The sequence below is a fragment of the Apis cerana genome, linkage group LG5, assembly GCF_029169275.1.
Source record: "Apis cerana isolate GH-2021 linkage group LG5, AcerK_1.0, whole genome shotgun sequence".
Lineage (NCBI taxonomy): Eukaryota > Metazoa > Arthropoda > Insecta > Hymenoptera > Apidae > Apis > Apis cerana.
In genome coordinates, this window is record NC_083856.1 from 2872997 (window position 1) to 2895341 (window position 22345).

At 26.9% G+C, this 22345-nt stretch overlaps 1 protein-coding gene across 10 annotated transcripts in view; it reads right to left on the reverse strand.

The window, feature by feature from the left end:
• The window catches only part of LOC108001349 (phosphofurin acidic cluster sorting protein 2), a 74240-nt gene that overhangs the window by 14190 nt on the left and 37705 nt on the right, over window positions 1-22345 (reverse strand). For 2 of the 10 annotated variants that reach the window (XM_017062299.3, XM_017062301.3), the window contains 5 exons: window positions 6661-6964; window positions 5000-5284; window positions 4306-4408; window positions 4032-4211; window positions 1525-1629 (listed from right to left, as the gene is read on the reverse strand). In XM_017062299.3, the coding sequence (XP_016917788.2) occupies window positions 1525-1629; window positions 4032-4211; window positions 4306-4408; window positions 5000-5284; window positions 6661-6964 (977 nt within the window). Of the gene's footprint in view, window positions 1-1524; window positions 1630-4031; window positions 4212-4305; window positions 4409-4999; window positions 5285-6660; window positions 6965-10210; window positions 10291-22345 lie in introns of those variants that run through there. The other 8 variants (XM_017062304.3, XM_062075821.1, XM_062075820.1 and 5 more) reach the window with 7 other exon arrangements.

Consider the following 22345-nt stretch of genomic DNA (forward strand, 5'->3'; position numbering starts at 1 on the left):
AATCAAAAATTTGACGAATAACTTGTTCAGCAATAATTTATTTTTCTATTAAATTTCTTCATTTTGGAATCTATTTCCAAATATCTTTATTTTCAAATATTTGTAATTTTATTTGAAATAATTATTTGTTTTTTTTATTCTCTTTGTCTCTTTTTTTCTGTATTTATTTTTTTTAAAAATTATTTATTCCTTTTCAAATAAAAATTCTACTAAAAAATAATTTTAATGTATTTTATCCAACAAAATTTATTAAAAAATAAAAGAAAAATATAAAATACAATACAAAAATTAAAAGATGTCTCAACTTCGATTATCCTTAGATAGCTCAAGTTTATTAGTGTTATAAAGAAATCATGAAAGATGATCTATTCTTGATCATACTTACAATGAGAAATACATGAAATTGAACATCAAATTGAATTGAAAATTCATATTAAGAACAATCTATCATAAAACTATGAGGCATCTAATTACCAATTTTTATATCTTTGATCTCGAAACACCAAGCTTCTGCTGATTAGCAAGAGGTCATTCATGCGCAGGAGTTCCTTCTCCAATCTACAAAATTGCGTACATCGCGATATGTATTTCAGTCTCTTTCCTGGCTAAATTATTTAGTTAAATACTCGAGTGATTATCTAATTATTGTAATTATAAGTGAACTTTTTTATTTTCTTTTATCTTCAAAACTCACGATATTAAGAAAAATGAATTTTCTGTTAGAATATTTCAAGTGAATTTCTTGATGCTTGGAAACTCGTTAGATATATTAAATAACAAAAATCTAATATATATTTTAATAAGATTTTATTGAAGAAATATCAATTAATGTTTATAATTGAATAAAAATAAAAAAAAGATAAAATATTTCAATTAAAATAAGTATATTTATTAATTATTATTTAAAATTCTAAAATATTCAAAAGAAAAAAAGTACATATATTAATAAAATTCAAAAAAATTTAATATTTAAAAAAAAATAAAAATTAAATATTTAGTCAAAAATAAAAAGTATATATGTATATATATAAACATATAAAATAGAGTAAATAGAAAATATTTATAATTATAAATATCAATTATTTAAGTATATTATTATATAAAAATTCTCAATTAATTTCATCTTATTATAGAAATTATAAAAAATATTCTTATACATTTATTTCAATTTCCAAGCATCATTTTTAAAATCTTTTACAATACAAAGTATAAAAAAAAAGAAATAAAATAAATAAAAAATACGATACAATTAATTATTTTGAATCTATGTATTTTTATCCAACAAGCAAAAAACCGTCATAAGGAAGGGAAATCTCGATAAAAGAATAAAATATATCATGCTATAAATTCACGCAGCCATGCTTGTTTAGCGAAGAAGCAGATTCTTAAAAAAAAAAATAAAATAAATAAATAGAAAAAAATAGAAAAAAAAATAGAAAAAAAGAAGTAAAAGAGAAAAAAAAATTATCTAAAATTAACTTATCCTTTTGAATCATGATGATCTGGTAGTGTGCTTTTACATACCTGGAGTAGTGTGTCCGATACGATGTTTCTCTTTAGTTGGCTGACCTGCGCTCTGTTGACCTATGGCTGTCGCAGGAGTACTTCCGGTCTCCTCGTTGGTTACTACTACCGAATCGTAACATGCAACAATGCAAAGCCAACGCACCAGACTTTCACTTAGTTAAACAGATCTGAATCCATATTGGCAACGAAACGTTTATGTCTATATTTTATTTAACAGCTTATGTTATATTCTTTTATTTTCATTATTATCGTGTTATATTATTACTATTGTGTTATCTATATGAAAAGAATTGCGAAGCATCGCAAATTTGTAATAAATTTATAATAATGTTAATAAAAATCCTTTAACATTCAAATTTGAATTCAAATGCTCAAAGAGAAAAATTTATGAAAGTTTTGATATGTCTTTTATTTTCATCTCTAAATTGTAATCATAATTCTAAGATATATTTAAAGTTGTAATGTATAATATATAATAAATTCTCATGTATTTGATGTATATATATATATATATATATATATTATAAATTGAGATTTATAATATAAATATATATAAATTTTTAATTGAGATTTTTAAATAACTTCATTATATATTTGATTGTGCCAATATTTATATAATTACTATAATAAAGAAATGAGAAACGTAAATTAAATAAAATTAAATAAATATTGAAAATTTGGTAATATCGATTGTACAATATCGAAGCAAATATTTAAATTTATTTGTAGATTAAATTAAATTTTATAAATTTTATAAATAATATAATTAATATAATGAAATTTTCCATTACAACTTTTACATCATGACATATATTTATTTTTATTCATATTTAGAATTTATTTCGTTAGTATAAAAAAAAAGGTTCAGATTAAATTATGAAAGGAACTTTATTTTCTTCGAACAATACTTGGTCACTAGCTTTCATTTAATTCTACAAAAACTGGATGAGCTCAAGTGTAAAATCCTATTATATTCAACGGATTTATCTCCATATTCTCTACATTTTCCACTTTAACAATTTTCCATATAACCATATTTTTCTTTAATAAGCAAATCGATATTTCAGATATTCAAGTTTTATAATTGCAGAAATTATAATAAAAAAAAATAAATATAGATATAAATTTTGTTAATATTATATATAAAGTAAAATTATTATTATTATAAATTCTTATTTCAAAACTTTCAAACCAATCCTCTTAATAAAAGAAAATTATCTAAAAAAATAGTGAATTGTATTACAATAAAATTTTTACTAGTCGTTCAAAAATGTGAAAATTTCGTGATATCTTGAAATAAATTCAATCATTAATCTTGAAAAAAATTGACGTACATAGAAAGTATAATAGAAATCAGAACGCATAAGAATAAATATTTCTGAGATATTTCTAGAAAACAAAGAGACTCAATATAACAGAAGAGTAGGATTAAATCGTTTTAATCTTGAATCATTGTATACAGAACTAATCCAGATCAATACAAGATAAAAAATTTTTCTTTTTACTTTGTTCATTTTTTTTTAATATAATATAATATAGTTTCAATAGCGTGATATTCTTATATTGAAAAAGAGGAAGATATATAACTTAAAATGCCATAAATATACATATAACAAAATAGCAAACGGCTATACAATGCTGCAAAATGTCAAATATGGCCAAATTATAAATGAAAAAAAAGAAAATTTTTCAAACACACTTTCTACAAGTATCGAAAATATTTAATTTAGTTTAACTCTCGTAATGTTGGCAAGTCTCATTATATTAAATTAATGATTACATATTAATATATAATACTAATATATAATAAAAATGATTATTATAAAAGTTAAATACAATATTTCTATTCTTTAATTCTATAATATACAAGCAATGAATATCTAAATCTTGTGATAACTATGATATTAATTAAAAGTTTCTAATTTCACTAAAATATTTTCTACAAATTTTTCTATTTATTTCAAACTAATATTACATATATTAACAGTGATATATTCTAAAAATAAAATTAAAATAAAAATAATGGTATATCTTTTATGCAGATATCGTTCTTATAAAAATTCTGAAAATACAAACTTAATATGTATAACAATAAAAAATCTACAAAGATATTTAAATTATATATCAACAACTACAGTATTCTCGATGAAAAATATTAAATTTTTACTTTTGATTTGTAGAAAGTGTTTACTTTTTTCAATTGCACAAAATACCTCTTTTTCTTTCTAGCAAAAGCAAATTAAAAGATAATATTTGTCAAATGACATGATATAACATTCCTTACCGTATGCAATTTATTTCGACAGAAGGAATAATTAGACTGATTTCTAAAATGGTCATAATGTTATTACACTTCTTTTGTTCTTTCTTCCTCTTCGTTACATCGTTACATCGTTAATAGTTACATCGTACGAAGCATTGCAAACATTCGTATTTGCCAATCAAGATTCACGTGTTACAAAATCTACGATACTCAACGATATAATAGAAGCAAGTTCACTTACCGGAATGAGGAGGAGCGAGGAGAGATCGACTAGAACTGAAGAAAGGTCGAAGGGATGGCTTGGGTGTGCTACTGACCGACATGGTGTCCAATTCTGGACCACTGTCGGACAAATCTTCCAGTTCATCGAACAGTTCTTCGATTTCCATCTCTGCGCCTTTAACAAATCCAGTTAACGACTCTATAAAATAATGAATAAGATGTTCGTGAAATGTGTGTATTATTTCTCTAGAATTTTTATATTTTTGGTGAAAGGATAATACGTGGATAATTACCTGAAAGCTTCTGCCCGATTTCCTCTTGATCTTGATCCAAATCCTCGGATACCCTGAACCGTCTTTTCAGCAGAGCTATGAATTTTTGCTTCAAATTTCTTTGCTGCAACGATAAACACGAATTTATTGAAATTATTACAATTTTAATTTTAATATAATAGTTAAGTAATCATTGCAAACTTGTATTTCCAATAATACATTTAAATTTCTTTTTTCTCATTATACATACTAATAAATTCTATGTTTGGACTATAACAGCAATGATGAAACCTTATATTTTATCTTGTCATAAAAATGTATGTCAATAAAAATATATATTATCTCTTGTTAAATTTTTCAAAATTCTTCTCTTTTTTATTTTGAGACAGTAATGAAAATTACAATAAATAATATACGATATGAGCTGCAATTTTTGAACGCTTTCTAAACATTACAAATCAAAAACTAGTTATCCTATCTTATCTCAATTTCTCAATCTGCTTGATTCATATTTTTATTAACCTCTCATCCAAAACTGATAATTATTAAAAAAAAAAAATCTTCAAAAACAAATAGAATTAGCGACTCATCAATTAGCCAGTAAATAAAGTACTACTATTGTACGTGGTCTTTGCAACAATCAGATATGAAAAGAAGCCACTCAATACAATAGGCAGTTACACTTAGCAAAGCGGAACTAATTCCTTTCACATACCCTGGCATTCGTCGGAATCTTTCCCCGACTCTTCCGCCTGTGCATCTCAAGAGTTGGCTCGCTGTCGCTGCCTTCCGCCTCGCCTTCTGAACTGAACTCTTCCTCCTCGTCGCTATATTCGGGACAGAGCCTCTCATTCGGGTCGTTCAGTCTTTTGTCCTGGTCGACCGGCTGAGAGCTGAGCGCGACGACGCTCACGCGAGCCAGCGCGACCGAATGTCCGCCATATTTTTCAGCCTTGTCCGACACCAGCTCCAACTCCAGGTCCATCTGCTTCTGGAGAACCTGTAAATACACGCAGGTGCAACAGAACGATGAGAAATGATTCGTTTCTTTTCTTTTTTTTTTTGCAAAGTGGTAGGGTGCCGAAAATTTTGATTAAGGTGAACGAATGTTCGTGTAAAAGATTAGATGAGAAGGAAATAGGGATGCTGCAGAAATGAAGATTGAACGATTGATCTTCTTAAACTTGAAAAATAAATCTGTATTTATGACATTGTTAAGTTATTAAATTAAAAAACTCTTCTGGTTATTTCTTTTGTTCTTATTATTAGTTTTTTAGAATATATTATTAAAAATATGTTTATGTAAATGAATAAATAATAAATAATTAAATTATATAATATATAATGAATCAAATGCATATAAAATAAGACTGTTTTTAATGCATTTTTATAAATTTTAATAATGAAACATATTAAACAAGAATTTTAAATTAGATGCAACTCTTCTTTAACTCAAAATATTCATTCGTATATGGTTTCTGTATGTCACAAGATATCCTGATTTAATCTAATGCATTGCATTTGCAATCCAATCTCTGGAGATTCAAACACAGGTATAATAATGTTATGCTATATATGTACATCTCAAATTAAACGATAGCCTTGTAGTAATGAATTGGAATCAATAAATCATTCTATCACATATCATATTATTCTGTCATCAATTTTGATTAATTATTATAATTTAATTTTTTATAATGAAAAAAAAATCTAACGTATTTATTCTTATTCAACAATTTTTATTTTCCACTTATTTCTAATATAATTTATTCCAAATTATTATTCACAGTATCTATTTTAACAAATTCATTAAATTGATTATACTTGGATAAAGAATATTTATTTTGAAGAATAAAACATACAAGTTATTTAATTTTATTATTAAAATTGAAAAATTAATATCAGTATGAACTTTATATAACATTAACACAAAAAATTATTATACTATACAGTTCCTTGAATTTAATTGAAAGTTTTTATTGCATCATAAAAATATAATGCATAAAAGAAAGTAAAAAAATATGAAAAAGTCATATAATAATAATTTTTTTTACTATCATTAAATAATGCAATTCCATTAAATAATGTATAATTCAAATATAAACTTTTACTATCAAATTTTAAACAAAAAATTCTTCAATTCCACTAAATTGAAAGACAAGTTTCACAAGTTCTTCTTTTTTCTCTCCGTTATCACCTCACCAAACAAGCAGAATCCGACAGGACCGCTGTGAGACTAACGACTAAGCTAAATGTCAAGACCAACGACCAAATTGAGCGTTAACGATACATAATCTGGTTTTAATCCTCATTTGCTAAGAGGAAATGCATCCCTATATCGAACCCTATATCGAACAGTATACTCGATCCACTTACCTGAGCCATGTTGATCACTCCCTCAGCTAGAGTCTTGTATCCGAGCATGGTGCGATTTTTATAGCGTTTTCTCCTCTGAAGCTGTATCAGCAGTTTGTTACCGTCCCTCTTGAGAAAATGTGGATACTGAAGGGCGAATTGGAGCTCGAGTTCAGTGTCCAGCATGCCACCGCTGGGAATGGCCATCTCGTTTGAACGTAGGGTTCTCTTCGAGCTCTGCATTTTCACCGCGATGCTGATCGAGGTTAAATCAGAGCCTAATGGCCGTAAAATCACCAGACGGGTCAAAGTCAAGGAGCACAGCCTGAAGAAAATTTCGAAGATTTTTTTATTTTTATCTTTGGTTTAGATGATATATATATTATCGATATATGTGCTTCTTTGAAACTGTTTTTTAAATATATCAATTGTATAATTTTCAAGACAAAAGTGCAATATGTATTTTTAAAATACAGAGATAGATTTCTCATGTAAAAATTATTTATAGAATAGATAAGGAAAATTTAATCAATGAATGTTTTGAGTTGAAAGATTGATTACAAGAAAATTAGAAATTCTATTGAATTTTATGTATTTTTAGCTTTTCTGCATAAGAAATATCAAAGTTTAGTTAATTATATCTTTATCTGTGGCAATTAATTATTGCAAGCTATAAATGATGGAACTTATTAGAAATATACGATGAATCATTACTTTATCTTAATAATTAATTTTTTATTATTAACATTTTTTTAGAATAGATATAATTATTTAATGGATATAAAATAAAATTAAAAATCTTAAAAATATAAATACATCTTTTTTCCTCATCTGAATCATTCTCATCAATTATTTATTTAATATCAGTAATTTCATGCATATTTTTCTATTTTTATTATTTTATTTACTTTTTATTATTTTTAATATCATGCTTTTATTTAAATTTGATTATACATGCTATAAGTAAATTTTTAAATTGTAAATTGTTATCATTTGAAATATAAATTATATCTATACAAATATAGTTTTATATTACAAATTTATGACAATATTTTATATTATTAATTTGAAAAACAGAATTACTTTTGAATATTCTAAATTCTATTCTATTCTTAATTCTAATTTATATTCATTTTGTGTAACAAAAATCATAAAAAAATCTTCATCATTAAAATAGGAAATAAGGATACGAAATAATATTAAATACTTCAAAATGAAATAATTCAAACTTGCAGTTGTAGTGACTAATCATTCAGTGATACAATAAACAAAGAGATGGAATGAATCATCAGAATTTATCGACTAACAAAGACATTCATCATGACGACAATGAGCCAAATCAGCAATACTTTATTGGAATATCGCATTGGACGCGGGTTTGACGCTATTTGACGAGATTTATGGCGATTGACGGTGCTCGTTTTGAAGTGTTACAAGTGGACGTTTTATTGCCATTGGTAATCGAGGTCGTGCAGGATATTTAGAATGATTGATGCAAATTATGAGATTTGAACAGAAAATGTAGGAAAAGAGGTTCTTTGTGAAATGAAAGTTTCACTGAACTTGTTCCTCTTTGCGACCGCGGGAACACACGAAATAATTGAAGTGTAAGATTTTAGTGAGACATTATTATCGCAGCAGTACGTATATGAACTGGAGTTTTCATTTGACTTGGAAAAAATATTATAAAATTAAAAAGTTGCAGACAATTGTAATTTTTTGGTTAAAAAATATTAAAGTTTCTACATTTTCTAATTTAATTTTTTACTAAACTACTGTTAATTCAGAATTATATTATCTACAATTTATTTATACTATATTTTGTACTTGTAAAATATACATCATATTATAATCAATCAGGCTTAATACCTTAAATAAAATCAATTTTAATTTTAATTTATTTTGATTTGCGAGAATATTTATATTGAAAGTTTTTTTGAGTTTTAAATAAAAGTTATTTTCTCAAATAAAATTGCAGATATTTTATATCATTCAATGTATCTTCTTATTGTCTAGAATTTAATTTTGCCAAATGAAATTTTTGTCAATCTCCTATCGTTTTAAAGAAATAGCTTGACCCAGTTATGTGAAACACCTCGTATACTGCGCAACTCCATTTATCTGAATCCGCCAGGGAACAAAGAGTAACACATAACACTGGAGTTCACATAACAAGAATTAACTGACTCTTCTAACCTTTGATTTCTCGTTTAACCTTTTCAGAGACAAATTAAGATCTTCAAAGAAAAAAAATGAGAAAATAAACATTCTTTCAAGACCATTCTTTCGAAACCACATAAAATTTCGAATTCAAATTTTTCGAATCTGAAAAAAAAAATTAAATTTTAACTTATCTCTATCAATTACATTTCCTTAAAACAAATATTCAACATCAATAAACGTGTTCTGTTTCGATACATTTAAAATGAAGTTTATTTTCTTTCTCAACTTTCATCCATTTTATTTTCACAATTGTTCAAAACCTCAATTGATCGATCGTCGAAAATTTATCGATAATTCCAAACCACATAATTTGGTGGTGGAACGAAGGTCCGTCTAAAATTTCGCGAGTCGCTTGTGCTTTTCAGAAACAAGGACGTTCCGTTTCTGAAACAAGGTCGAATCGAAACTCAAAGCAAAAATGGTGGCGCACAATGGTATCGATCAGACTGTACGTAGACAACGATAATAATCATGTCCGTTTAAAGACGTCACCGCGTGTTGCCGTGTACTATGAAATATAGATCCAACGTATATACACACGAGCGTGCATCGTATCCTTGTCATCAAAGACACGTTAGTCGTTACCCTTTGACACGAGCACGCCAGAGAACCGCGTTTTAATCGCTTTTACTGCCAAGAATCAGGTTAAAGCAAAAACATTTGCGTTAACGAGAGCAACGTTTCGATTAGGACAAACGAGAAGTTGCGAGTCCTTGGATGGAATATTCTTGATGAAAGAAGACGCGTTGGATTGTGCTGTCCATCAATTCGTATCAGTTAAATTAAATTGAAAGTGACTATTAATAGATATGTAATATGATTTAAATAAGAAATTATATGCATAAGGATTTTTGTTTTTTAAAAATTATTTTATGAATAAAATAATAGGATTTCTTAACAATTGTACATATATATGATATAATGCGTCTTACATTTCAATAAATTTAATAAGAAAATTTTAATAAAATTTTACTTAACACAAAAATATTTGATATTTATTAATATTTATAAATAATATTGTGAAATTTATAAAATTTAAACGAGTTATTTGTAGGATCTGTGTAATAAAATATTTATAAAATCTTTTTTATTAATTTGATAATAACTCCAAATAAAATAATTAATATAACATTTTTTCATTAAAAGTGCACATAGATTTTTTTTGTAAAACGCAGTAAAAAGAAATATTCGTGGTATAAAACAACGATTAATGTGCAGTTCACGAAGGAATTTACTTAGATAATGTATGCATACATAAAAAGTCTAAAATAGTATCATTTACTCGGACGTAATAGTACAGTTATAGCTAAAAACTACCGGTTAATCGATATTCCATTTCTTGGCTTACCATTTGCAATTCTTTACTATTTTTCCTCGTATTATGCGAATGCTTGATCTCTTCGTTTCTTCCATAATTCTGCAAATCAATAGCACTTCAAAACATCTATTCACTTCTCTTGTTACACTAAGTAAAACTTTATTTTTCTTTTATGTTTTCACAATATGAATTATATTGAATAATTACGGTTGAAAATAATGAAAAATAATCTGAATATTTATCAAAATAAAGAAAAATTCATCACTTATGAAAACGTACGATAAAACTCACGATTATTTTTTTAAAAAAAGCATCATCCGAAAAAATAGATTAAATTGATATAAACTTTAACAAAGTAACCCACTTTCTATATTAAAATAAAAAATACAAAAAAAATTTATTTTAAAACCAAAGTCGAATCACTTTATCTTGCGTATTATATGTATTATAATTATTTTTTTCGATTCATATATACATATTTAATTCAAATCGAATTCCATCTTCACTCCCTATTCCCTCTACACAAGAAACATTTATTTCTTCTCACAATTTCAATCCACTGAATAATAATCTCACTCGATCCAAAATAAAATCACTTCTTAATGCCTCGATATTCTTTATTCCCCGAGAATATGTACGAAAATAACAATCGAAAACACGATTAAATCTTCCACACGATATTTCAAATCGGACGCAACAACCTTAGTCGACTCGATTAGCCGCAGCTGACTGTGCAAACGACGAAAACCATAGGAAACGGGAGCGTAATTCTCGAGGAACCCCTTTGCTACACGCGAGGGAGGAAGGTAGTTATTTTTATTTATGGAAAGCTTCCCTCCACGGTTCGGGGGCGAAAGCGCTAACTATAGATCCACGGGTTTATAACTACAGGTGGTGTTTCAGTTTCTCTTTACGTCTTCGCCTAGCACGACCACTATACGAACATGATTGTCGGTGAGTTGGACAGAGACACTGCGAACGATTTCTTCTTTTTTTCTTTTCTTTTTTTTTTTTATCTATCGACCAATCACGAATCGACGGGGGTGGAATAAATAGAAAGCAGACGTGGAACGACTGATGTGTGGAGAGGATCGATAAAGGAATGGCAATACTGAAGGTAAGAAGGTAAAATGATTGGAAAAAGGAAAAATTCCGTTCAACCGATGGGTATCGCCCATTGAATTTTTATTATATTTATTATAATTTTTGAGATATGCGTCTAGGATATCTAAAAAGTGAAAAAAGAATATTATTATTCTGATATATCTATCTTTAGAAAGTTATTTATTTTTTTTATTTTTAATTTTTATGAATTATTGTAAATCTTTTTGAATTTTTCAAGAATATAAATCAACATTTTTAGAAAGCTATTGTGAATTGCTGGTAATTTTTTACAATTTTTTATTCTCTTCTATTGTGAGAGATAAGAATGCATTGAATAAAAGAGAAATGTGAAGATTGAGAAACAGATACGCTACTAAGGGATGTAGACAATAAAGTGACGTCGAAATGAAATCGTTTGCTGTACTTTTTTTCCTCCCTCCTTTTGAAATATGTACATTTGTACGATAAAATATTACGAACAAATTGTTGATGATGAGAGATATTATTTTTAAGATATAATTTTGAAACATGAAACTAACTTACGAAGGAAATAATATGTGTAATTTATAAGTTCTTTGTTCTTAATAGAAAATACAAAAAATATATATGTAAATTATAAATAAACTGTAAATTATACTCGATTAATTTTAATTAATAGAAATCATTGCATCCAAAAATAATTACTCCCAAATTTAATTAAGGATTTTTATCACCTATATCGAAATCTAATTTCGAAAGGTCAAAAGTTTGTACAGAAATAGTTTTAAACTCCAGACAATACGCCTTCGTGCTCCACAATAGACAAATATAGAATAAGTGAAAATTAATTTTCGAACGTATAATAACAAATTTATGGTGATAGATTAACACGGTGTTCTATTGCAAAGGGGGTGCAATTCTACGAATCATGTCGTAGCACGAATGCATTAAATTCACCCTCTTTTGTCGCACGATGTCATTCATTATGCAATACACTTTCTTACCGCCGTTGGTAATTTTGTATTATTAACGCGAATTATTGATCCTGATCGCCTATCGCAACTCTGATGGAAAAAAAACGACGTATTCGTGCGGTATCAAGCGTTTTCTGTCGAAGGGATATGTAAATGCACTTATTGTTCATAAGCATTTGGATATATTTCATGGATAAAAGAATTAAAAGATTTATATCGTGCTCTGATCTAAATATTCTTAAATAAAATGATTTTCAATTTATATTATTGATATATAGTACAATTTCTCGAGCTTATTTAAAGTTGAAAATTGATTATTTTGCATTCACTTTCAGGATAAAATAAAAGTGATAAAATATTTATAAACAGTACTGCATAGTTGTTACTACTGATTCTTATCATACGATTTTTCACGTACATTCTTCTTGTTTTTAAACTTTTAAAATCTAAGTTTTTTAATCTATAACCTGATTTTAAATAAATGTTTAACATAATCAAAGTTTTGTTGATATTTCCATGTTATAATTTAGTTATAATTTAGTATTATTACATTCCGTAAAAAATTTTGTATTCAATTTAAATATTTATTTAACATTATGTATTATTCTAACTGATCATTTACATTATATTAAATTAATATTATATTTCAAGGTTTTTTTTTTATTGATAATAGTGCATGTCAAAGTATACTTGTTTCTTTAAAAAATTACTCTTGATAAAACTACCATGAATCATCGATGATTCATAGTAACATGAAACAACATTGGTTGGAGTATGTATCCTGCCGAGTGAGGAAAAAAATGCGATAAAAAATCGAAGGAAAAATATTGAAGTATATTATTAATATATTTTAAAATTGTTTGAATATTATTATCGAATATAACACAATAAAAATATCCCAATACTCTAATGACATGCTAAAAATATAGTATAACAAATTAAATTATACTCAAATTTAGTTTTACAAAATATAAATAAAAAATATTTTAATTTTATATTATACTTTTTTGTTCATTTTATAATATCATTTAAAATACAATATAATTACTTAAAAAAAGAATAAAAAATACATCTAATAAAATGCAGAAATTAAAACTTCAAAATTCATCACTTATATAAACGAATATTATCACTAACTATTTATATTATTTTTTTTAATTAAAATATCTGATGGTTTGGAAAAGTTTGAGAAAACTAAAGTTTTATATTTGAGTTATGCACAAATAAATTAAACTTGATCTAGATCTTTACACATCTATAATCACAAGAGTCTGAATCCAATCCAGTTTTATTATTATTATTTTCACAAAGATAATCGAAAATGAGAAAGTGAAACTTTCTTCATTATTTTTCTTTTCTAGCAATATTTCTTTGAAGTATCAAGAATCATAAGCATACTATTGAACGACATATCGCATCTATCTTACTTTCTCTAAACTCTAAACATGTATTTATTTTCCCCTTTTCGACTGTATAAAATAAATTCAACTCAATCCTCGAAATATCCATAACAAAAAATCGAAATTATTATTAAAATCTTCATCTAAAAACCTGTAACAAGCTCAAAAAAAAAAAATACAAAGAGCGTTCGAACGTGTGTACACGCGGAGAGAGGTCAGGCTTCCGCCAATATCTCGGTCGTACGACAACTTTATGGAGGATCGATCGTGTGGGATCGATTTGGAGCGCGTTGGCGTGCATCATTGCGGCGAAATCGGGCGTAAAACACGTTTCTCGTGGGCATCGACCGACGAGAGAAGCCGTGTATACACACACGCGGCTCGCGTGTGTCGCATGAATCACCGAACGTTGTCGACTGATGAATGAGCTCCACGTTAAGTGCCTCCGTGCACCCCTCCGCCCACCTTCGCTCGGCCATCCACCCCCGCCGCCTCCGAGCCAGAGGCGGACAGCCACGCGATTCGCGTACGCATCTTGACCTCGCTGCACCCTTCCTTTCTCAACGACGTCTCTAATCCCCGGGATTAACGATACTACACTTTTCCTCTCTCTTCCTCTTTGAAGATTTTTCGGTGTCTGCGGCATTGCGAATAATGTGGAGGATTATGAGGGGAACGTTTCTGGAATGTTTTTAGCAAATGTTTAAGATAAGGTGACGCACTATTTTTGATTTTATTGTGATTGTGTGATTTGTTGTTTGCCAGGTGTTTGATTTTATGTTTTATATATATATATATATATATATATATATTGAATCTGCTGTAACAAGAATAAGAATATTATATACCAATTTTTTTTGTAATTCTAATTCAAGATACATGTGACGACATGGTTTTCTCGGAATCAATTCTATTTTTGTATTTTATTACTTTAACAATCATTATTTCACTTTACTCGGATACATCTCAAAGTCCATCTTTTGCTTCTCTTTCAAATAAATTCAATTCAATTCCTTGTTTCTGTATTAGGATTATTAGGATTATTAGAATTTATTTTTCTATTTTAAAAGTTTTCTTCCTCTATTATATAAATTCCAATAATATTTATATTTAAAAATAATTTTTTACAATTTTTTTCTTGATAAAAAATAAGTTTATTTGTTCTTCAATATGTGCATATGTATACTTTGAAACGATGCGTGAGATGATTAAAGTCTAATGCAGTTTATTATTTTCTCTGAAAGTTTATTTATTGCTTGTTTGCTTATTTTCCATTATGAACGCAATTTCAAAACTGTTTTAACATAATACATTTTCAAATCAAAATGTATTTTAACAAAAAGTAATAACATAATATAATATTTGCATAAAACTGATGAACTCGTTTTCATTAGAATAATAAATAAAATAAATTTTTAAAAAATGAATAAACTATATATTATTCCATAAAATGATAGAAAATAAATAAAAGTTATTTAAATAAAAGTTAGTCAATAAAAAAAATATTCTATATCTCTTCTATTTAACATTTTCTAATCAATCTGCTAATCAATATATATTTGCTTTTGAAAGAGTCAGTCAATAGCGTTTTATGTAAGTATTATAATATCTTTGCATGAATATTTATTATTCGTGACAAACAATGAACATTGTTAAGACTAATGAATATTTTAAAATTTGAATATCGATATTAAAGAGCAAATACTTATATTTAAACTATGTTCGACGAATTTAATTATGCATAAATATTCGATAATAAATATTCATGAAAATTAACAACTATTCATGACAGGTATGGAGTTGGCGTGAAGAGAGTTGAAATAAAATTTATAATTTGGCGACCTGATTTTTGAGGGAAAAGCTAGAAATTAACATCGACACGATCTGATTCAAATATTAAGAATTATATTTATTCTTAATATAATTATTCTTCGTGTTAAAAATAAATGTATTATATAAAATTCGACTTTGTAATAAGTATCTGTTTGTCTATAATATACTATATATCCTCTATGATATATATGTATATCTCATAACATTGTACACATATAAACATACGTTTATTATATATATTTACATATATATTTTCTTTCAATAATAATTTTCAAAGAAGCTTTTAAGAAGCTTCATTATAGAAACTTTATTATTTATATAATATATTTATATAATATAATTTAAGATAAAGCGATAGTGCAAATAAGAAATGGAATAAAAATAATTATTTTTGCCTCGAGTGTTCATAGCAAATTCAAATATAATACGACATTTAAATATTAATATACATAACTGTACATCAAAGCAAAAGAAAATTTCAAATAAGTTGAGAGAGATATCAAAATGAAATATTTGTATAAGCAAAAAATATTTGTACAAGTTATAAATTTAAAATATCTGTATATTTGAAAAAGTATTTTTTTATTATTTAAATTTTGAAAAAAATTTATTTGCAAAGTCCAATATGGAATTAAAGAAAAGAAAATAAACATGTGTGAATAATGAACTTAGTAATCTAGTAATGTTATGGTACATTGAAATAAATGGATAGAGGGAGGAATACTTAAAAATGCATACAAAATGGATACACAGAGATAATCTCGGATATGTGATATACTTGGAAGAAAGGATTTCTGTTGATCATTGTTTCGCCTATAATTTAATTACGAAATGGTAATCAAATGCAGTGTTGACACAATTCTATTAGAATTGATCATTGTTCCGTGCATGCAAAATTCGATTATGACGTGGATAGTGATCTTTTGCACGCTAGACAGAGTTCTATGAATTCTGGCAAATTCTGATATAATAATCATATTCTCGTGTAGAATTCTATCGTGAAATTATAATAATATTTGTCACACAGCTATTCTATCTGCTCCATCGATATTGTATTAACCAGTCGGAAATAAATTTACTTTGAATTTTAATAAAGCTGAAAGAATTTTCGTAAGTATTAAAATTTAACATATTTTACGATTTCAAAAGTTTCTTCGAACAAATTAAAATTAAATATGATAAATCAAGTTTAAATTTTGTCTGTTGAATAAAACTGAAATAAATTTTACAAATATTAAAATTTAGGAAATTTTATGATTTCAAATATGTAAATTTTGTCTGTTATTATTTTTATGATCAAGTATAATCATAATCTGATATAGTTCATAATTAATCTTAATATGTAAATAAATAGAGAAATAGAAAAATCAATATTATATTAACTATTTTAGCTAATATATTTTACTTTTACTATGTAATAAAAAAAATAATAATAATGTGTGGCATACGTTATCTCATTCTTTCATTTAATATCTTTAATATCTAAACTTGGCAAGTTTCGCAAAAAAAACTGTGGATAAACTACTTACTTACGTTCAATATCAAGAAAAAAAAGAGCAAAGTAATAATTTTAGACTGCACGAGGATTTTCGTTAACGAAGTTCGTGTCCTATCTTTTTTATCGCCATATTCTGTTGATCGATGTTCTATAGAAACTCATAGTGCAACTTCGACGATAAATTTATCATTATTGGTTTTTCGTGCAAAGAAAAATGGAACTGCGAAAAAACTCGTCGACGCAATAGTTTTGTTTTAAACGAACAGAACAATTTTAAATTTCCACATGATTCATAATTTTGATATCGTTCAGATTCCAATATCATCTATCTATACCTGTATTCATTATCTACTTGTCACAAAAGCATAATATTGGACTAGCATATTTTTTTTTAAATTATTGTACAATTAATGCAATTAAATATTTATTCATTTTTTATAATTAAAATATGAAAGAACATGTATAAATTTTCTCCTTAATCTACTTAACATAAACTTTATAACACTGTATCCATCCACAGAACCACAGAACCACGAAACATTTCACTCATTAGTATTCATTAATTTATCACAAAGTTTAAATTGAATACTGCAATTTTAATTGACAAACGATTTTAATTAACAAATGATGATTGACAAATATGTATTTTTATGAATCATAGAATATAAGAAAAAAAAATGTTTCGCAGCAAATTGATGATTTCATACACGTTTGATCTACCTTAATACCGTTACATTGGTAGGACCATGTTCCTATCTCGGTTGCATGTTCCACTAATCTGCTTTGATATTGTCACAGATATTCCATGTACTTTTTAGTACCAGTAAAGATAACATAATTCTTTTATCGATTTCTCTTGACATTTTTATAATAGAATGTACTTCTAGGCAAATAACATAGGGAAAAACTTATTTTTAAATTAAATAGAAAATAATTCTATGTTAGTAATTATTTTAATTTTAATTTCTTTGTACGAATTTATAAATTTATAAAATTATTTTAATTAGTTTTCATAAAGTTGTTACTTTTTAAGAAATAGATTCTGTAATGCCAGATCAATTAATTAATATTTATCATTTTTAAATAAAATATAAATAATTCGTAAAATAAATAATATTAAATAAATGAAGAAATTGTTATTTCTACGTGTCTAGTTTAATCAGATAATTATATTTTTACACACCAATCTTAAATCAATAATTACTTCCTCGCATATACGATAAAATTCAACTACCTACTACTATCTTATTACGACATAACATAAAATTTTTAATATAACTTCTTAGTTATATTAAATAAATCTCCAATTTTCAATTTTCCAACTTTCTTCCATTTTCCCAAATGCTACATCTCTTATTTTTCTTCCTCTCAATTCCTTCCTTCCAATCTGTTCAAAAATTCATACTTAATCCATGTTAATTACCTCAAATAATTCATGCAAATCCCAAATCACATATCCTCAAATCCATCGTATATCGCCAATTACCGGTCTAACGTGTTAAACTATTGGCCACTGATTTCCGTTTAATCAAAGGACAAAGTGCACAGGGAGTGTGGATTTTCCTTGAATATCGAACAAGTTTAAACGATATAGGCTCGGTTAGGCGATATGCCAACGAGATAATTATTAAGAGTAATGTAAATGCCTACTTCTACAAGTGACGAGGTTAGACTTAAACCGCGAACCCTGTTATTAAGGGGCCATTTACTGTGCGCGTGTTATGTAAATCGTTAATATAATTAAGGGATTTGGAAGCAAATTACTGTGAGTCATAGATTGTGTGGGCAGCATTATCAGATACGTCAGATACAGGCGCAATCAAACACATCGAATAGATAACGACGCATCGTGGAATGGAATCATACACTGGTCCGGGCAATACTTGTTTGATTGACAAATGTTTTAGCGCAGGAAAATCGTTTAAACGAGTAACAGATTCCAACATTCTTGAGGAAGTACGAAATTTTGACGATAAAATAAAATTGAATAAAATTTGGACAAAATTTGATTTGTAATTGTTACTATTATTATTTGATATAAATTTCTTATTCATTTCAAATGAAGCGAAAAAATTCCTATTTTCGATTAACTTTATCTGATTTGATTTGATTCAAATATCTTATCCTAAATCTCGTGGGAAAGAAATAAGGAGCAATGATGGATCAAGTGTAACAATATAGAAAAAAAATTTCTTGACGTGAAATATGAGAGATATCACGATTGTGATTTTATATGTAGATACCAATTTTATTATATTATAGTATTTGGTTAGATATTTCAGGCTAAGTGTTCTGATCCGATAGATTTTATATTTTTTATTCCATCATCAATGAATAAAGAAATAAAAAAAAATAAAGGCACAAAAAATTGAAATTAAATAACAAGTAATAAATAATAATAAATAAAATATATTTCATTTAAACATCATAATTAAGTTAAATATTATCTATGTGATAACGAATAAATTTATTTGTTACAATCGAATATTTCTAACCTTTCTGTTTAATCTTTTGTAGGTTTAATTGTTAACAAATCAAAATACGAACGTATTTTAACTCAACTTATTTATCACATATTTAATTTTATTTCTGTCGTACGAATTCAAAATAGTTCGGCCTTCACGCGTGAAGTTTATCTGCTAATATAAGCCAAACTACTATCGTACTACAACTCGAACTAATTATATGTCGTGACCTGTTGGTAATCAACCATTTCATCCTACATGTTTCCTTTCCTTAAAATCGTATCGAATGTTCGAAAACAAAATACGATACATAAATCATTCGTTTCTTCGTTCATTAAACTTTCTTACTGGGAACAAGACTATTTATAATTCTAAAATAAACGATTATAAATAACTTTGCTTGAACTATGTAATGTATAATTTCGTTGCAAATATAATTCAGCATCCGTGTATTTCATCTTCGAAAATATATCGATCCTCTTCAAGGCTATCTGTACATTGGCATCTTTCCTCGAGAAAATTTATGCCAAAATATCGCTTAAAAGGAATTGCAAAGTTGACATTGGTGTCACCCGTTTCTACTATCAGAAATAAACCAAATTTTCGTTATTAAATTGCGCAATGCACTAATTTAATTAATTAAATTTCGACGAACTAACAAACTAAACCAAACAACTTCAATCTTTGCCATATATTCTGTGTAACATTTTTCATTATTCTCTCATTATTCGCATCCAAATTGCACTCGAAATAATTATTGTTCTCTTCTATTGTTTTCCCTCGTTTGATAATGTTGCTCATTCGCGTTAATTTCTCTGTTACGAAACAAGTAATTACCTCGGTTCGAAGGCGGTTTCTATTATCTGTGTTCGCATGTAATTTTCGTTTAAACAGGAAATATAATTCCTTTGCACAAAAATACGAATTATCAATATTCAGAAAATTTCCATAAATTCTATATAATAATACAGTAATTGATAATAAATAAAATAAATTCGTGTAAACTCAATTTTCTAAAGCAATATTCGATAAATTATGAATTTTGAAAATTATAAAATATAACTTGTTCAAATCTTCTTCATTTAAACCCTTTTGCTAATATTTTGTTGTCAAATTTGATTGATTTAATTTGAAACAAATAAGATTTCAATTTTTTTTTAAGGACGACTTTATAAGAAAAAGAATCACAAGAATCTTGTAATAACCAAATATATATACACGTACCACAATTTGCACGTAGCATGATTTCAAAAGCGACTTCCACGCCTTCACACATACTTATCAGATCCATATTCTTTGACACCGTATACGTGACAGTAATGGCGAACGTGTCGCGCTACTCGTATATCTTCTGTTCGATCTCAAAGCTTTCAACCCTCGCGACACGCTAATACGCCATCTTCCTTTTCGTCTCGTTTTCGAGAGTCGTACGTGTCGTCTTTTGTTCCCTCGTCCTGGCGTGCAATCCACTCGTTAAAATAATCTACACAAGGATGCAAAGTCTGGAATCCGTGTCTCCCATTATGTCTCACGTGAACGTTAAATCTACGAACATTGAATTAATTCGAGCCGCGTACACGAGTCATCGACGATCGAAATTGCAAAACCGTGCAAATTATCGTGAAAAAGATTGCCAACAGGACGGAAGTTTATATGCGATTGATTGAGTGGATGTACATACTGTACTCTGTCATTTATCGTTCACCAGATAAAGGGAAAAAGAAAAAGAGAAACAAAGAAAAATAAATGATGATGTTAATAACATAATGGTAATAACATAATAAGTTAATTTCGTGATGTCGCTCGTTGTCTTGTTATTGATTTCCTTGATCAATATAATTTTAATAAAAGAGATTGTATTTTTTTTATTTTTTAAACAGTTTAAATGAAATTCTATGTAATCGAAGAAAATTTCATCAATTTTTTTCTCCGTTATCTAGATTATACATATATTATTAGATAAATTATATAATTTAAGACAAATATTAATATTGGAATAATAAGAGTCTCATTATTTTCTTTCGTTTGAATTATCGATTGCTTCTTGTTATAATTTGTATCTTCTTTTTCTGTATGATATTCTATAATGAAAAGTACATTTTTTTATTCACAAAAAATATTACAATTGAGATTAATTTTTGATCATTGTAATAATTTTATATAAAATATTAATTATTAGGATGATGAAATTTATTTGTTCTTTGATTTCTCTGAAAAATAAAATTTTTCTGATAGAATTATTTTCAAAAATCTTTGCTGATTAATAAATTTCATCATGCGATAACAATCTTAATATCATATACTTATAAAAGTTCGTGATTCCATGTTTTATTCTCTGCTAGCCTCGTAACCAATCTCGTGAAATATATTAACGTATATTTTCCTCAAACGACTTTGCTCCGTGTAACGAGTCAATCCCATCGAGAATTAATTAAAACGGAAGATTTTTCAATTCTATATTCAGAGTTAATGCCCTCGATTTATCTTTTCCACTTTGCCTTCCGGTTTTTAAAACGCAGATTTACGAGATTAATAACAAGTTCAGCTTCGTCAAATAAATTCAACTGAATGCAAATCGCGATTAAGCATTTTTATTAAACGCGTTTTTTATCCTCTTTTATCCTCGGGAATAATAATCGAAATAATAATATAAATAATTCACGTTTACGCTCAAGCGTTCAACTGCTTTGATTGAATTCGTGTAACTGAATAGGTTTCGATACACAAATTGAAATTAAGATTTAAATTACAATATTGAATATTGTTTCTCTCGTTGCGTTTTATCGTTAACAGATGAAAATTTTACGTTTAATTGAGAAACACGCTTTTTTTTTTGTTAGACGTGAAGAGTTTGTGAAAATATGTTGAGATACAATCGAGAAATATTTATTCCCTTTATAATCAATACTGGT